This window comes from Entelurus aequoreus, linkage group LG03 (genome assembly GCF_033978785.1).
Source record: "Entelurus aequoreus isolate RoL-2023_Sb linkage group LG03, RoL_Eaeq_v1.1, whole genome shotgun sequence".
Taxonomy (NCBI): domain Eukaryota; kingdom Metazoa; phylum Chordata; class Actinopteri; order Syngnathiformes; family Syngnathidae; genus Entelurus; species Entelurus aequoreus.
This window is the reverse complement of record NC_084733.1, coordinates 1561866-1579328: the sequence shown is the minus strand read 5'-3', so window position 1 is coordinate 1579328 and position 17463 is coordinate 1561866. Positions and strand designations below refer to the sequence as shown.

The 17463-nt window shown below is 39.7% G+C and overlaps 1 protein-coding gene across 1 annotated transcript in view; it reads right to left on the bottom strand.

Annotated features, from left to right (window-relative positions):
- The window catches only part of grin3ba (glutamate receptor, ionotropic, N-methyl-D-aspartate 3Ba), a 346977-nt gene that overhangs the window by 101528 nt on the left and 227986 nt on the right, over positions 1-17463 (bottom strand). Inside the window, exons 2-4 of the mRNA XM_062040942.1 lie at positions 16602-17293; positions 2985-3475; positions 2124-2395 (exon numbers count right to left, since the gene is read on the bottom strand). Of these exons, the coding sequence (XP_061896926.1) occupies positions 2124-2395; positions 2985-3475; positions 16602-17293 (1455 nt within the window). The remainder of the gene's footprint in view (positions 1-2123; positions 2396-2984; positions 3476-16601; positions 17294-17463) is intronic.

Here is a 17463-nt window from a genome sequence, read left to right as displayed (position 1 = left end):
ATGTGTCTCCTCACTTCCCAAACCTTTACTGAGTGTTGTTAAAAGGAAAGGCCATGTAACACACTGGTAAAAATGCATTTTTTGCAATGTGTTGCTGCCACTAAATTCTAACTGCATGATTATTTGCCAAAAAATAAGAAAGTTTCTGAGTGTGAACATGAAATATCTTGTCTTTGCAGTCTATTCAATTGAATATAAATTGAAAAGGATTTGTTGTATTCTCTTTTTATTGAGCATTTACACAACGTGACAACTTCACCGCTTTTGGCTTTTGTATTTTCACTGTTAGACGCGGCCCTCAGCAAGCAGCCATTGTCGTCATTTGGTCCTTCAATAAAAAGGAGTTTGACACACCTGATACACACATTCAGGCGTTGAAAGTAAAAAATATAATAAAATAATGAACAGTATGACTTCTTTTGAACACTTTATGAACATGACCCTTCTAGAACCCGGAGAATTTTAGCAGGATTTTCCTTTTAAACTGCCATTGCTCAAAAATAATAATGAATCAAAATCAACGTTGTTATGAATTCATGACCTACTCAAGTCTCCAATTACTTCAACAATTCTACTTGGAAATATTTTGTTGTTGAAAGTAAAATTTTTATAACACTTTTATGAGAATTTTGTTTGCTCAAAAAATAATAATGAATCAAAATCAACGTTGGTATGAATTATTGACCTTTTTGAATGGGAACAGCACTTTTTTATTTTTATTTTGCCAAAAGTTCACTAATATTATGAAAGATATGGCATTTTTAATGCATTCTAAATATTAAATGAATGTAAATAAAAGTCTGTTTACAGCGAAGCCAATGGGAACTCCATTATTTTGCCCATAAAATCTAATAAATAATCATTCAAACACCGCCGTTTATAGCGGCGACGTAATCACTCCCGTGTGTGTCTATGTTTACATCATGGAGTGGTCTGCTGCTTCCTCGCTTCCCTGCACGTTTATTCTAGATCATAAATTACACATCTCGCCTGGACAGAAGACGTCTGAGTAGGTATTCCGATTAGTTGGTACACTTTGACAACCATTTGTAATAATAATGAATCAAATCAACGTTGGTATGAATTATTGACCTTTTTTAAGGGAACTGTACTTTTTTATTTTTATTTTGCCTATCGTTCACTAATATTATGAACGACATGGAACTTTTAATGCATTCTAAATATTAAATACATGTACATAAAAGTCTGTTTAGAGTGGAGCCAACGGGAGCTCCACTATTTTGCCCATAAAATCCAATAAATAATCATTCAAAAACTGCCAACAATACTCCATTTACATTTCCTGACTCGAATATTAACCACGTATTAGTGATATTGTTATTATAAGCGCTAACACAGACAAACTGTTTAATGTAATCACTCCCGTGTGTGCCTATGTTTACATCATGGAGTGGTCTGCTGCTTCCTCGCTTCCCTGCACATTGATTCTAGATCACAAATAACACATCTCGCCTGGACAGAAGACGTCTGAGTAGGTATTCCGATAAGTTGGTACACTTTGACAACCATTTGTAATAATAATGAATCAAAATCAACGTTGGTATGAATTATTGATCTTTTTTAAGGGGAACAGCACTTTTTTTAATATTTTATTTTGCCTATCGTTCACTAATATTATGAAAGACATGGCATTTGTAATATTAACATGACATTCTAAATATTAAATGAATGTAAATAAAAGTCTGTTTACAGCGAAGCGAAATAACACATCTCGCCTGGACAGAAGACGTCTGAGTAGGTAATCCGATAAGTTGGTACACTTTGACAACCATTTGAGACAACAAAAATGGCGAAGACGACACAAAAAGACCCCATCCCTTTTCCTTGTGAGGATTATGAGTCATTCTTCACCTAAATGGGAATATATGAACACCCCAGCAGTCGGCATGCTAATGACAGCAGACATTGTACAGTAAGTGATGTTTTCTTATGTTTGTTGGCTTGATGCATTTTTTTTTTTTAAATGAATGCGTCGCATATGCTTAAAATGATCAAAATACGTAAATATTAAATGTTATTATAAGTATATACTGACATCATGTATATAAATCCTCAAGGCTAGCACGTTCCCTTTGCTAGTAAGTAAACAAACTGAAGCGTACCAGGATGCCCAGGCTGGTGGAGTAGAAGGGCGAGGTGAAGTCGATGACTCTGCTCCTCGCCGAGTTGATGGAGAACGAGGTGACCGCCATGTCCGCCGTCCCGCTCCTCAGGTCCCCGACCAGCCCCGTCCAGCGCCCGGCTCCGCTCATGGCGCCGTACTTTCCGTCCCCCACGATGTAGAGGTCAAAGGTGAAGCCCATGTCCTCCGCCAGCTTCTCCAGCAGGTCCACGCAGTAGCCGTAGCAGCACTTCCTCAGATCCTCCGGAAGGCCTGAGAGGTAGAGGACGGCGTGGACTGAATCCCAATAGAATCAGCGGCTCCGGTCTACCAGGTTAATGTGGACTCATCACTGTGATACATGCATGCCTGTTGTTTGTCTTGCTTCAAAGGAGTCATGATTAGGAGTTTTCATTTAAAACACTTTCTTGAGGTCTACATAACACGTCACGGTAATCCAAGTTTCCATGTTTGTAGTATAGGGGTAACCTACCCTACGGACAATTACCAGAAATGTGAATTATACGCTACTTTTTACAGTAGGAAAGGGATCTGTAACTATTTGGAAGAATAGTTAAAAAGAGTTGGGAGAGTGGCCGTGCCAGCAACCTGAGGGTTCTTGGTTCGATCCCCACCTTCTACCAACCTCGTCACGTCCGTTGTGTCCTAGAGCAAGACACTTCACCCTTGCTCCTGATGGCTGCTGGTAGCGCCTTCAATGTGTGAATGTGTGTGTGAATGGGTGAATGTGGAAATAGTGTCAAAGCGCTTTGAGTACCTTGAAGGTAGAAAAGCGCTATACAAGTATAACCCATTTACCATTTACCAATCTACCCTTTAAAGTCCGAAGAACCAAACTTACCGCCTTCCCAGTCGGCTGTTGAAGTGTTGGGGTTGTGCAGGTGGTTAAAGAGTCCTTGTATGACGTCGGAACGGTTGGTTCTGGGGTCCAGGCAGAGCTGACCGGCCGGACACAGCCCATCTTCGTCCACCTCGCGCGTGAACACAAACGGATGTTCCACCAACGTCACCACCCGCAGACGGTGACCCTCGACGGAAAGCCCGGGCCTCCAGCGTCCCCCGGCGTTCAGGTCGCCCTGGCCGTCGCCCCCTCTCACCCCAGCGCCCAGGCCTTGCCCCTGGCTGCTCCCGAAGCCTCCCAGCCCCAGGACGCCCCCCTCCAACTCCAGCCTGCCTCGGGACCACTGCCCCACGGTGACCCACGCCGGCTGGCCCAGAGCGCCCCTCTTGAGGCTCCAGACGTGGAACAGCTGCGAGGAGAGCACCCTGGAGAGGCCGGCGTCCACCTGGATCAGGCCCGTGGCGCCGGCGAAGGAGGCGTTGGAGAAAAACCTTGGACAAGGACAGAAAGGCAGCGATCACCATTGATGGTCAGTCCAATTACGATAAACATCCCCGCCATCAAGTCAATGTAATAGGAAAACCGGGGAAGGGTAATGAAAAGGCTAAAAAGAATATTGCAGATGTGACAGGAGAGCTTTTTCCGAGTCATCTCCGATGAGAAATTGCGCCTCCCAGAAAGTCATAATTAAAAGTTCACGCAGAGCAGTTGGAGTCTTTCTGCGAGCCGCGTCGTCCGCCCTGACCGACATTGCTATTCGCCTCACTCGCCTGCTGCCTCCAACACCGCACTTTACTAGGGAAATATATTAGCGCCCAGCAATCCTGCTCGCCACATAAATCTGCCGCGCTTTCTTCAACCCTGCAGGAACCGTTAGCTCTGGTCTCAGCCCCCGATTGCGTAAAGACCCTCCGTGGGGGCGCTCAATGCCAACAGATGTTTGATCGGGTCTTGATTGGCGTTGGCTCTGACATTGGACACCTTGTTTAAAAGTGGAAGAACGCCGGGATCCTTGGAGCAGGTGAACCGTGCAGGGACTGTTGATGATGAGGTCTGAGAAAAAAGGTAGCTAAGCTCCCCCTTGTGTTTGCGCAACCCCCCTTTTCTCAGCCACCTGCACTGCAAAAAGTCAGTGTTCAAAAACAAGACAAAAAAATACAAAAATGAGGGGTATTTTATTTGAACTAAGCAAAATGATCTGCCGATAGAACAAGACAATTCGGCTTGTCAAGACTTTCCAAAACAAGTCAAATTAGCTAACCTCAATGAACCCAAAACACTGTAAAAAAACGGTCATCTACTGCAGTGGTCCCCAACCTTTTTGTATTTGGGGACCGGTCAACGCTTGAAAATTTGTCCCACGGACCGGGGGGGGGGGGGGGGGGGGGGTGGCTGGGGTGGGGGGGGGTGGCTTGGGGGTGAGGGGAGGGCGTGGAATTTTTTATTTGTAATTTTTTTTTTTTCCCCCATAAAGAAATACAATCATGTGTGCTTACGGACTGTATCCCTGCAGACTGTATTGATCTATATTGATATGTAATGTACATATTGTGTTTTTTATGTTGATTTAATTTAAAAAAAAAAAAAAAAAAAAAAAATATTATTATTTTTATTTTTTTACATTTCATATATATATATATATATATATATATATATATATATATATATATATATATATATATATATATATACATATATATATATATATATATATATATATATATATATATATATATATATATATATATATATATAACAATATATGCCACATGTGCAACAAATCCAGTCCTGAAATGTGCTCGCTCCTAAATATTCCAAAGTCAACTGTCAGCTTTATTATAAGAAAAGGGAAGAGTTTGGGAACAACAGCAACTCAGCCACCAAGTGGTAAGCCACGTAAACTGACAGACTCTAGTTGTGTTATGTATTGTTATTATATTGTTAGCGCTCTCTAGTTGTGTTATGTATTGTTAATATATTGTTAGCGCTCTCTTGTTGTGTTATGTATTGTCATTATATTGTTAGCGCTCTCTAGTTGTGTTACGTATTGTTATTATATTGTTAGCGCTCTCTAGTTGTGTTATGCATTGTTATTATATTGTTAGCGCTCTCTTGTTGTGTTACGTATTGTTATTATATTGTTAGCGCTCTCTAGTTGTGTTATGTATTGTCATTATATTGTTAGCGCTCTCTAGTTGTGTTATGTATTGTTATTATATAGTTAGTGTGTTATGTATTGTTATTGATCAACATGCAGCTAACATGCTAGTTTCTAACAACATGTTGTTTCTGTTCTGTGGAGGCCCCTTGTGACTAGGTTGTGACTAGGTTGGTCTCGGGCCCCCAGACGTCTTAATGCCACCCTGCACATTCATCAAGGCGGCCCCACACACACACACACACACACACACACACACACACACACACACACACACACACACACACACACACACACACACACACACACACACACACACACACACACTCACACACACACACACACACACACACACTTTGCTCGGCCACAAAGACATTTAAAAACTGTATCTTTTATCGTGCTGGGAAACTGCAAAATCATTTTCCTTTTGTGGCCCTTCATGCTGATTGTTGCATGCAGATAAGAGCGGGAGGCAAAGACAAGGACAAAGTCTTGTTGTGAGTCTGTGTGTGTTTGTGCGGCAGGCTAGAAGGCTGTCCTGGTAATGGATGAGCGTGGGCGTCGGGGCAGCGTGATAAGTCGTCCGCCGGCGTCAGGGATGAAGCGCTTCCTGTCAATAACACCTGGCCGCCGTTTCCGTGTTTAAGAGTAAATGTCAACAGAGTGCCACGGTAAGTGATGACTCTATAAGAGAGCGTCTCACCCCCCACACCTTATCGCTCCATCTCGCCTGGGAGGAAACTTTACTCCCTCCGAGTGCAGCCACACTGCAAAAACTGACATCTAATGGTCAAAAGTCCCAATTGTGTCCAAAATACCTCCCCAGGTTCCAGTCCCACGAGTCCCGCCGCCGGCCGCACGAGTCCCGGGATGCAAAAAATGTCCAGAACCCACCCAGCAAAGTCCCACAGGAAGTGGGGGAGAAAAGTGAGAAAAGTCGTCAAAAGTCCCCAAAAATGTTCAAAATAACTACCCAGGTTTGAGTCCCACAAGTCCCAGGATGCCCAAGATGTCCACAACACACCCAGACCAGTCCTACAGGGATGGGGGATAAAAGTTGGAAAAGTCGGCAAAAGTCCCCAAAATGTTCAAAATAGGGACTCGAACCCGGGTGTGATTTTTGAACATTTTACCCACTTTTCTCACTTTTCTCCCCGCCTTCCCGTGGGACTTTTCTGAGTGCGTTTGGGACATTTCAAAAACAAAAACGTGTCATACTGTATTCAGCCGTAACTTTTCCCGAAAAATGATGAAAATGAGAAACATTTCAAAAACAAAAGTGTCAAAACATTTCTAGAATCCAGAAGTGTCTAAAAATGTTGAAAATAAAACAAAAGTATCAAAAATGGCTGGAATAAAAAAGTGTCAAAAAAATTCTAAAATACAGGAGTGTCTAAAACTGTCAAAAATTAAAAACAGTGTCAAAAATGTCTTGAATAAAAAAGTGTCAAAAAATGTCAAAAATTAAAAAGTGTCAAAAAATGTCTTTAATAAAAAAGTGTCAAAAAATGTCAAAAAATGTCAAAAACAAAAACGTGTCGTACTGTATTCGGTAGTGATGATAACTTGGTGTCAAAGTCTCGATACCTAAAACTTTTAAGTCCAATTCTGTCCACCTTTTGGAGGCGGTATCAGCCGTAACTTTTCCCAAAAAATGATGAAAATGAGAAAAATTTCAAAAATAAAAGTGTCAAAATATTTCTAAAATCCAGAAGTGTCTAAAAATGTCAAAAATAAAAAAAATATCAAAAATGTCTTAAATAAAAAAGTGTTAAAATATTTCAAAAATTTTAAAGTGTCAAAACATTTCTAAAATCCAGAAGTGTCTAAAAATGTCAAAAATTAAAAAAAGTGTCAAAAATGTCTTGAATAAAAAAGTGTCAAAAAATGTCAAAAATGTAAAAGTGTCAAAAATGTTCTAAAATCCAGAAGTGTCTAACAATGTTAAAAATAAAAAACAGTGTCAAAAATGTCTCGAATAAAAAATTGTCAAAAAATGTCAAAAATCAAAAAGTGTCAAAAAATGTCTTAAATAAAAAAGTATCAAAAAATGTCAAAAACAAAAACGTGTCGTACTATATTCGGTAGTGACGATAACTTGGTGTCAAAGTCTCAATACCTAAAACAATCAAGTCCAATTCTGTCCACCTTTTGGAGGCGGTATCAGCCGTAAATTTTCCCGAAAAATTATGAAAATTAGAAAAATTTCAAAAATAAAAGTGTCAAAATATTTCTAAAATCCAGAAGTGTCTAAAAATGTCAAAAATAAAAACAAGTATCAAACATTTCTTGAATAAAAAAGTGTCAAAAAATTTCAAACATTTTAAAGTGTCAAAAAATGTCAAAAATGTAAAAATGTCAAAACATTTCTAAAATCCAGAAGTGTCTAAAAATGTCAAAAATAAAAAAACAATGTCAAAAATGTCTTGAATAAAAAAGTGTCAAAAAATGTCAAAAATTAAAAAGTGTCAAAAAATGTCTTAAATAAAAAAAGGGTCAACAAATGTCAAAAACAAAAACGTGTCGTACTGTATTCGGTAGTGACGATAACTTGGTGTCAAAGTCTCGATACCTAAAACCATCAAGTCCAATTCTGTCCACCTTTTGGAGGCGGTATCAGCCGTAACTTTTCCCGAAAAATTTCAAAAATAAAAGTGTCAAAACATTTCTAAAATCCAGAAGTGTCTAAAAATGTCAAAAATTAAAAAAAAGGATAAAAAATGTCTTGAATAAAAAAGTGTCTAAAATTGTCAAAAATGTAAAAGTGTCAAAAAATGTCAAAAATGTAAAAGTGTCAAAATATTTCTAAAATCCAGAAGTGTCTAAAAATTTCAAAAATAAAAAACAATGTCAAAAATGTCTTGATTAAAAAAGTGTCAAAAAATGTCAAAAATTAAAAAGTGTCAAAAAATGTCTTAAATAAAAAAAGGGTCAACAAATGTCAAAAACAAAAACGTGTCGTACTGTATTCGGTAGTGACGATAACTTGGTGTCAAAGTCTTGATACCTAAAACAATCAAGTCCAATTCTGTCCACCTTTTGGAGGCGGTATCAGCCGTAACTTTTCCCGAAAAATGATGAAAGTGAGAAAAATTTCAAAAATAAAAGTGTCAAAACATTTCTTAAATCCAGAAGTGTTGGCGCGATGATGTCATGTTATCGATCGAAAAATGCATTTTTAGACAATATGATTTGCCTGAGCGTTGCCTTTTTGCCTTTCCATTAAGAACAATAAATTAGTTTTTAGTATAAATTTGCTGGTGTCAAGAAATGTAATGCCGAGCGCATATCATTATGTCAAGATAATGGCACTAGCATTTACTTCATTTAAGAATATTTTTCAACGTATTGAGAAAAAGGGTCTCTTTTTTTTTCTACCAAGAAAAGTGCACTTGTTATTAGTGAGAATATACTTATTAGGGCCCGCACGGACCATTGTCAAAGGAATCCCAAAGGGAGTCCTTTTGCAATGGGACGAAAGGACCTGTTGAATTTGTAAGGTTTTATTATTATTATTATTATTATTATTATTATTATTATTATTCCGCAGCTTTGCGCACTACTTTGCCCCTCTTAACATGCTTCAAAACTCACAACATTTTACACACACATCAAAAAACGTGTACACAACACTTTAGTCAAAAAACCAAACCCCAAAAATCAAAATTGCGCTCTAGCGCCCCCTAGGGAAAAAACAAAAACAAACTGCATGTAACTCCCACTAGGAAGGTCGTAGAGACATGAAACAAAAACCTCTATGTAGGTCTCACTTAGAGCTATCCATCCATCCCTCCATTTTCTACCGCTTATTCCCTTCAGGGTCGCGGGGGGCGCTGGAGCCTATCTCAGCTACAATCGGGCGGAAGGCGGGGTACACCCTGGACAAGTCGCCACCTCATCGCAGGGCCAACACAGATAGACAGACAACATTCACACTCACATTCACACACTAGGGCCAATTTTAGTGTTGCCATCACTTAGAGCTAGATTTCATAATTCAACATCCTTCAGCAAAAATCAACAGGAATTTGGAAATCACCCCTTCAAAACAAAAGTTTCATAAAAACTAATTTTTGCCTCTTTGAGCTGTAATTTGACCCCCTTAAAATACTTCAAAGCTCACCAAACTTTTTACACACATCTGGACTGGCGGAAATTGCGATCTAATAAAAAAAAACGAACCCCAAAACTCAAAATTGCGCTCTAGCGCCCCCTAGGAGTGTTTTGTCTGTGTTTTAACACAGACAAAACTGCTCCTCGGAGGAAAACACAGACAAAACTGTTTGTAACTTCCGGTAGGAACGTCTTAGAGACATGAAACAAAAACCTCTATGTAGGTCTCACTTAGACCTACATTTCAGAATTTAACATCCTTCAGCAAAAATCAACAGGAAGTTGGAAATCACCCCTTCAAAACAAAAGTTTCATAAAAACTCATTTTTGCCTCTTTGAGCTGTAATTTGACCCCCTTAAAATACTTCAAAACTCACCAAACTTTTTACACACATCAGGACTGGCGGAAATTGCGATCTAATAAAAAAAAACGAACCCCAAAACTCAAAATTGCGCTCTAGCGCCCCCTAGGAGTGTTTTGCTGCTCCTCGGAGGAAAACACAGACAAAACTGCTCGTAACTTCCGGTAGGAACGTCTTAGAGACATGAAACAAAAACCTCTATGTAGGTCTCACTTAGAGCTACATTTCATAGATTGACATCCTTCAGCAACTAGCACCTGCCAAATATGCGGGCCCGACCAACGCTGCTTGCAGCTTTAATTTTAAGATATTTTTGGGTTCATTGAGGTTAGCTAATTTGACTTGTTTTGGAAAGTCTTGACAAGCCAAATTTTCTTGTTCTATTGGCAGATAATTTTGCTTAGTTCAAGTAAAATACCCCTCATTTTATTTTATTTCGTTTTCTTGTTTTTGAACACTGACTTTTTGCAGTGAGCCAGTGAGACCCGGACTGGAAGCTTTCTGGCCTTTAAAGGCGTCCGCGTGGCATCAGTGTGGCAGACGAGTTTAGCGAGATGCCAGATCTTTCTTGGATAAACACTCACCCTTCCCCTCCCAACACAACTTCCTACTCTATTTCAACCTAATTTGTTTTTTCTTTCCCCTTCCGGCTTCCTGCGTCCTCTCGTGTGTATTTTCCCTTTAATGCACTGTGGGGAATAAACAAGCACATCCTTTTTTATTTGTATTATTATTATTCCTACCCCCAACTTTATTTTCTCAGGCTGAGTTTATTTCTTGCTGTGGCAACTGCACGTCCTCTCTTAAAGAAATAAACAAAAAATAACTTCTGACCTTCCTGCGTGCTTCTCCTTTCTTTCATTCATTCATTCTCGCCAGCTTCCTCTTTGCTTCTCAGCTGCTAAGTGTTTTCTCAAGGATACTTCATAAAATAGCCAACAGTCTCGTTAGAACGCGGCCGCCGTTAAGAGCTCTCATTTTCCCACCAGTCACACACTTTGAGTAAGCAACAAGGTAAAAGAAGGTAACCAAAAAGGTGACATAAAGTAAATAAAGGTAACTACAACATAAGTAGAAAGGTAAACACATGTTAACAGAAGGTAAAATAAGCTAAATAGAAGGTAAATAGAAGGTCAAAGAAAGTAAGTTAAAGGTATCAGGGAGGTAAATAAAAGGCAAATAAAGGTAAAGAAAGGTAACAGAAGGTACATAAAAAGTAAAATAAGGTAAATAGAAGGTACAACAATTTGAATAAAACATTTAAGAAGCTAAATACAGGTTCAAAAACACCAGCAAAAAGGTAAGAAAAGGTTAATACAATGTAAAACATGTAAATATAAGGTAAAATTAAGGTCAATAAAAAGGCAAATAGAAGGTAAATAAAAGGGAAAAAAAGTCAATTAAAGGTAACAGTGAGGTAAATAAATGGCAAATAAAGGTAAAGAGAAGGTAGATACAAAGTGAAATAAGGTAAATAGAAAGTACAAACATTTAAATAAAAGATTGAAAAAGCTAAATACAGGTTCAAAAAGACCGGGAAAAAAGTAAGAGAAGGTTAACAGAAGGTAAAACATGTGAATACGATGTGAAATAAGGTAAATAAAAGGTAAATAAAAGGTAAATAGAAGGTCAAAGAACGTAAAGTAAAGGTAACAGCGAAGTAAACAAAAGGCAAAGAAAGGTAAAGAGAAGGTAAAATAAGCTAAATAAAAGGTAAATTGAAGGTCAACAAAAGTAAATTAAAAGTATCAGGGATGTAAATGAAAGGCAAAGAAAGGTAAAGAGAAGGTACAAGAAGGTAGATAAAAAGTAAGATTAGGTAAATAGAAGGTACAGCAATTTGAATAAAAGATTGAAGAAGCTAAATACAGGTTCAAAAAGACCAGTAGAAAGGTAAGAGAAGGTTAATAGAAGGTAAAACATGTAAATATAAGGTAAAATAAGGTCAATAAAAGGCAAATAGAAGGTAAATAGAAGGTCAAAAAAAGTAAATTAAAGGTAGGAGGTAAATAAATGGCAAAGAAAGGTAATGAAAAAGTGAAATAAGGTAAATAGAAGGTACACACATTTAAATAAAAGATTGAAAACGTTAAATACAGGTTCAAAAAGATCAGTAAAAAGGTAAGCTAAGGTTAATAGAAGATAAAACATGTGAATATAAGGTAAAATAATGTAAATAGAAGGTAAATAGAAGGTCAAAGAAAGTAAATTAAAGGTAACAGGGAAGTAAATAAAAGGCACATGAAGGTAAAGAGAAGGTAAAACAAGCTAAATAAAAGGTAAATAGAAGGTCAAAGAAAGTAAGTTAAAGGTATCAGGGAGGTAAATAAAAGGCAAAGAAAGGTAAAGAGAAGGTAGCAGTAGGTAAATAAAAAGTAAGATTAGGTAAATAGAAGGTACAACAATTTGAATAAAATATTGAAGAAGCTAAACACAGGTTCAAAAATATCAGTAAAAAGGTAAGAGAAGGTTAATAGAAGGTAAAACATGTAAATATAAGGTAACATAAGGTCAATAAAAGGCAAAAAATAAAATAAAATGCATAACCCCATTTCAGTCAGTACCTATAAAAGTGCCAAAGTCCCTCCAGTTGTGGCACCAGCAGACAACTAACTAGTCTTGCTGGCTAGTTATCACCCGCTTGACTGGATCCAACCCTGGAGGGTCCTGGTCCAGTCCAGACCCAGCTCAGTTTAATCCAACCCTGGAGGGTCCTGGTCCAGCCCAGCGGGAGCTCAGTTTAAGTGCAAGACGGCGGGTGGGGAAGTCACCGCTTGGGGATTATGATTGTTGATGATCGCTCTCAGCGGGGGTGGGGGGGTGGGGGGGGGTGGGGGCACCATGCAGACCTCACCCTCGTGTCTTCAGTACAAGGCGCACACAGCCCACAATGCTTTCGGGTGTGCACAATCGTCATCATTGGGGCCTCTTGGACCTCAGCTGTCACATGGGGTATGTTCCTGGACCTCAGCTGTCACATGGGGTATGTTCTTGGACCTCAGCTGTCACATGGGGTATGTTCTTGGACCTCAGCTGTCACATGGGGTACGTTCTTGGACCTCAGCTGTCACATGGGGTATGTTCTTGGACCTCAGCTGTCACATGGGGTATGTTCTTGGACCTCAGCTGTCACATGGGGTATGTTCTTGGACCTCAGCTGTCACATGGGGTACGTTCTTGGACCTCAGCTGTCACATGGGGTATGTTCTTAGACCTCAGCTGTCACATGGGGTATGTTCTTGGACATTTTTTCATGTGCATTTTTTGGAGTAATATTTTCCCATCTCTAAGACGAATGCATCCGTGGAGGGGGGCGTGGCCCGCGGGCCTGCCGCGGAACGGGGCGTGCCAGGACCGGCCTCGAAGACAGCGACAGGTGCGTGGATGGCCCAGGTGCTTTCATGGCGAGTTTACTGACAGATATAAGTAAGAACTTTACACTACTTTATATTAGAAATGGCAACATGAATGTCACATAACAAGAAGATAGAGACAAAGAAGAAGCTTATCCACTACGGCGTCGCCACGGACTACAAAGGCGGACGCGAGCAATTTTGCAGGACTTATGCAGATCCCAAATACAGATCAGCAGGTACCAGAAGGTAAGAACAGTTGCTTTTGCATAATATTGCCAAACAAAAGGCCAGATAATATGTCTTACCTTGTACACACAGCATAATAATACTCCTATGTTGAAGCACAGTACAATCCATCAAGTGGTGTGGCTTCATAGCTTACCAAAGTCATACTAAAACATTTTGATACATTTTTGAGCGCCGTGTGTAATGTTCTATATTTTCAATTGGACATATAATATTTTGGTGTTGTTTTCTTGAGTTTTCATTTCTTGTTTCTTTTTGCTTTTTATTATTACTATTATTATTATTATATTATTGTTTTTGTTATTCATTCTTGAATGGCTTTTTTGTTGTTTTTTTGCTAAATTTGTTTGTTTTTGTTTTGTCTACATATTCGAAATAAACATGAAAGAAAGAAAGAAAGAAAGAAAGAAAGAAAGAAAGAAAGAGTCATATTGCAGTCCACACATATGTCTTATGTGTGACTGCCATCTACTGGTCACACTTATCATTTCACATTTGTACCAAATAAAATAGCTTTGAGGTCGTTAAGCACAACTAAAGTTATTTGTGTGTAATGTTCTATATTTTTAATGGAACATATAACATGTTGGTGTTGTTTACTTGAGTTTTCATTTCTTGTTTCTTTTTGCTTTTTATTATTACTATTATTATTATTATTATATTGTTTTTGTTATTCATTATTGAATGGCTTTTTTGTTGTTTTTTTGCAAAATTTGTTTGTTTTTGTTTTGTCTACATATTCTAAATAAACATGAAAGAAAGAAAGAAAGAGTCATATTGCAGTCCACACATATGTCTTATGTGTGGCTGCCATCTACTGGTCACACTTATCATTTCACATTTGTACCAAATAAAATAGCTTTGAGGTCGTTAAGCACAACTAAAGTTATTTGTGTGTAATGTTCTATATTTTTAATGGGACATATAACATTTTGGTGTTGTTTACTTGAGTTTTCATTTCTTGTTTCTTTTTGCTTTTAATTATTACCATTATTATTATTATATTATTGTTTTTGTTATTCATTCTTGAATGGCTTTTTTGTTGTTTTTTTGCAAAATTTGTTTGTTTTTGTTTTGTCTACATATTCGAAATAAACATGAAAGAAAGAAAGAGTGATATTGCAGTCCACACATATGTCTTATGTGTGGCTGCCATCTACTGGTCACACTTATCATTTCACATGTGTACCAAATAAAATAGCTTTGAGGTCGTTAAGCACAACTAAAGTTATTTGTGTGTAATGTTCTGTATTTTCAGTGGAACATATACAATGTTGGTGTTGTTTACTTGAGCCATATTGCAATCATATTGCAGTCTACACGTATGTCTTATGTTTGACTGCCATCTACTGGTCACAATTACCATTACACCATGTACCAAATAAAATAGATTCGAGCTTGTTAAGCAAAACCAGAATTATTCCGTACATTAGCGGGATATATACAGTATATATGTACCGTATTTTCCGGACTATAAGGCGCACTTAAAACTCCTCAAGACTCGACAGTGCGCCCTATAGTCCAGAAAAGACGGTACATATTTTAAAATATATTATACATATGTACTGTATGTAGTGTATTTTATCCATCGAAGCTTTTCGAACGTGTAACCTGTTTCGAAAAAGTTTTATTAACCTTTTTTGACCAAAGAATACGTTGTGAGAATCGATTGTGAATCAAAACGTCACCCCAGGAATCGGAATGGGCGCCCAAAGATTTGCACCCTAGATGCAGTGTTGGCCTAAAAAAAAAAAAAATAAAAAATAAATAAAATAAATAAATAAATAAATAAATATTTTAAAAAAAAGTATTTTTAAAATTGTATTCACAAAAATCACCTCATGTTGATCAATCTAATACAATAAAATAGAGCAGTCCCAACTCAAACACAATCCCAGTGTTACAATACTTTCGTTACAAAAGAGCATTTGAGAAGACATAAATATTAAATACATGTGTGAGAAAAAAAGAAAAAAAAATACATGTGTGGAGGGGGGAGTGGCCAGCACGCCTGCAGGAGCAAAAGTCACCGCCTCTGTCTATGGTGCTGAGGACGAGCACCATCGGATAGGGGCGGGGCATGGGCTGACGGCGAGACACAGCTGGCAGGTGATTAAATGCAGTGTTGATGCACACACACACACACACGTGCACGCACGCACGCACACACACACACACACACACACACACGTTTTATGAACCTTATTCGACCAAATGATACATTGTGAGAATCGATTCTGAATCAAAACGTCACCCCAGGAGTCGGAATGGGCGCCCAAAGATTCACACCCTAGATGCAGTGTTGGCCTAAAAAAATATTTTACAAAAAGTATTTTTAAAATTGTATTCACAAAAATCACCTCATGTTGATCAATCTAATAAAATAAAATAGAGCAGTCCCAACTCAAACACAATCCCAGTGTTACAATACTTTCTTTACAAAAGAGCATTTGAGAAGACATAAATATTAAATACATGTGTGAGAAAAAAAAAAAAAAAAAAATACATGTGTGGAGGGGGGAGTGGCCAGCACGCCTGCAGGAGCAAAAGTCACCGCCTCTGTCTATGGTGCTGAGGACGAGCACCATCGGATAGGGGCGGGGCATGGGCTGACGGCGAGACACAGCTGGCAGGTGATTAGATGCAGTGTTGATGCACACACACACACACACGTGCACACACGCACACACACGCACACACACACACACAAATGTTATGAACCCTTTTTGACCATATAATACATTGTGAGAATCGATTCTGAATCAAAACGTCACCCCAGGAATCGGAATGGGCGCCCAAAGATTCGCACCCTAGATGCAGTGTTGGCCTAAAAAAATATTTTACAAAAAGTATTTTTAAAATTGTATTCACAAAAATCACCTCATGTTGATCAATCTAATAAAATAAAATAGAGCAGTCCCAATTCAAACACAATCCCAGTGTTACAATACTTTCTTTACAAAAGAGCATTTGAGAAGACATAAATATTAAATACATGTGTGAGAAAAAAAATAAAAATAAAAAAATAAAAAAATACATGTGTGGAGGGGGGAGTGGCCAGCACGCCTGCAGGAGCAAAAGTCACCGCCTCTGTCTACGGTGCTGAGGACGAGCACCATCGGATAGGGGCGGGGCATGGGCTGACGGCGAGACACATCTGGCAGGTGATTAGATGCAGTGTTGATGCACACACACTCACGCACGCACACACACGCATACACACACACACACGTTTTATGAACCTTATTCAACCAAATGATACATTGTGAGAATCGATTCTGAATCAAAACGTCACCCCAGGAGTCGGAATGGGCGCCCAAAGATTCACACCCCTACTAAAAAGGTATTTCGTTGAAGGGATCATTCGTGTGTCTGCACGTACCTGGACAGGTATCGTCCCGAAGAAGGTGTTTCCCGTGGCGCCGGCTTGTCGTAGCAGTTGACCGTGTTCTGAATCAGCGCCAAGTCAGGCCTCGCCACGGTCGCCACGGTGATGGCGCGGCCAATCAGCTGCAGAGCATCCCGGATGTAAAAGCTGATGGGCTTGCGTCCGACCTCGCCGTACGCCAGCAGGCCAAGCGGACCCCCCAAGGTGTGCAGGGAGTCCGGCGACAGGGGGTATCCCATGATCCACTGCAGCGCCGGCAGCGACGGGGCGAGCCTCTGGGCGACCCGCAGCACGGAGGAGACGCACTCCGGGTCGGAGCCCAGGAGGAGGACGCTGGAGACGGGCGAGGCGGAGCGCAGGAAACTGGTGGAGAGAATCCTCAAGGCCTCGTCTTCCCGCCTTTCCTCGCTGGCCTCGCCTCTCCTGTCCCCGCCCCTTCCCGACACGCGGGTCAGGTTGATGACGTCCCACAGGCGCCAGGCGGCGCCGCCGTGCGTCCGGAGGTGAGAGAGCAGCCCGTCGCTGCCTTCCTCCCAGCCGGGGCAGAGCACGGCGGCGCCGCCCCAGGTGCCCTCCTCTCGGGCGCCGCTCTCTTGGACGCCGTCGCCGCCCCGCAGGACCGCCAGCAGCAGGCTGCCCAGGGAGGACGGGGGAACACGAGCCGACATCTGAAGGTGGAACAGGTTCTGTTGGAGAGAAGCAACACCTTAAGGATTGTTGGAATTCTTAAAAACATTTTTTCGTACAGGAAATAATGTCATTTCTAATATAAAACAGGTCAAATTGTCGCCAAAAAGAAGAGTAGAAATATGTTAATCACTGCAATTAATAACAAGATAACACCCAGTTTTTGTTT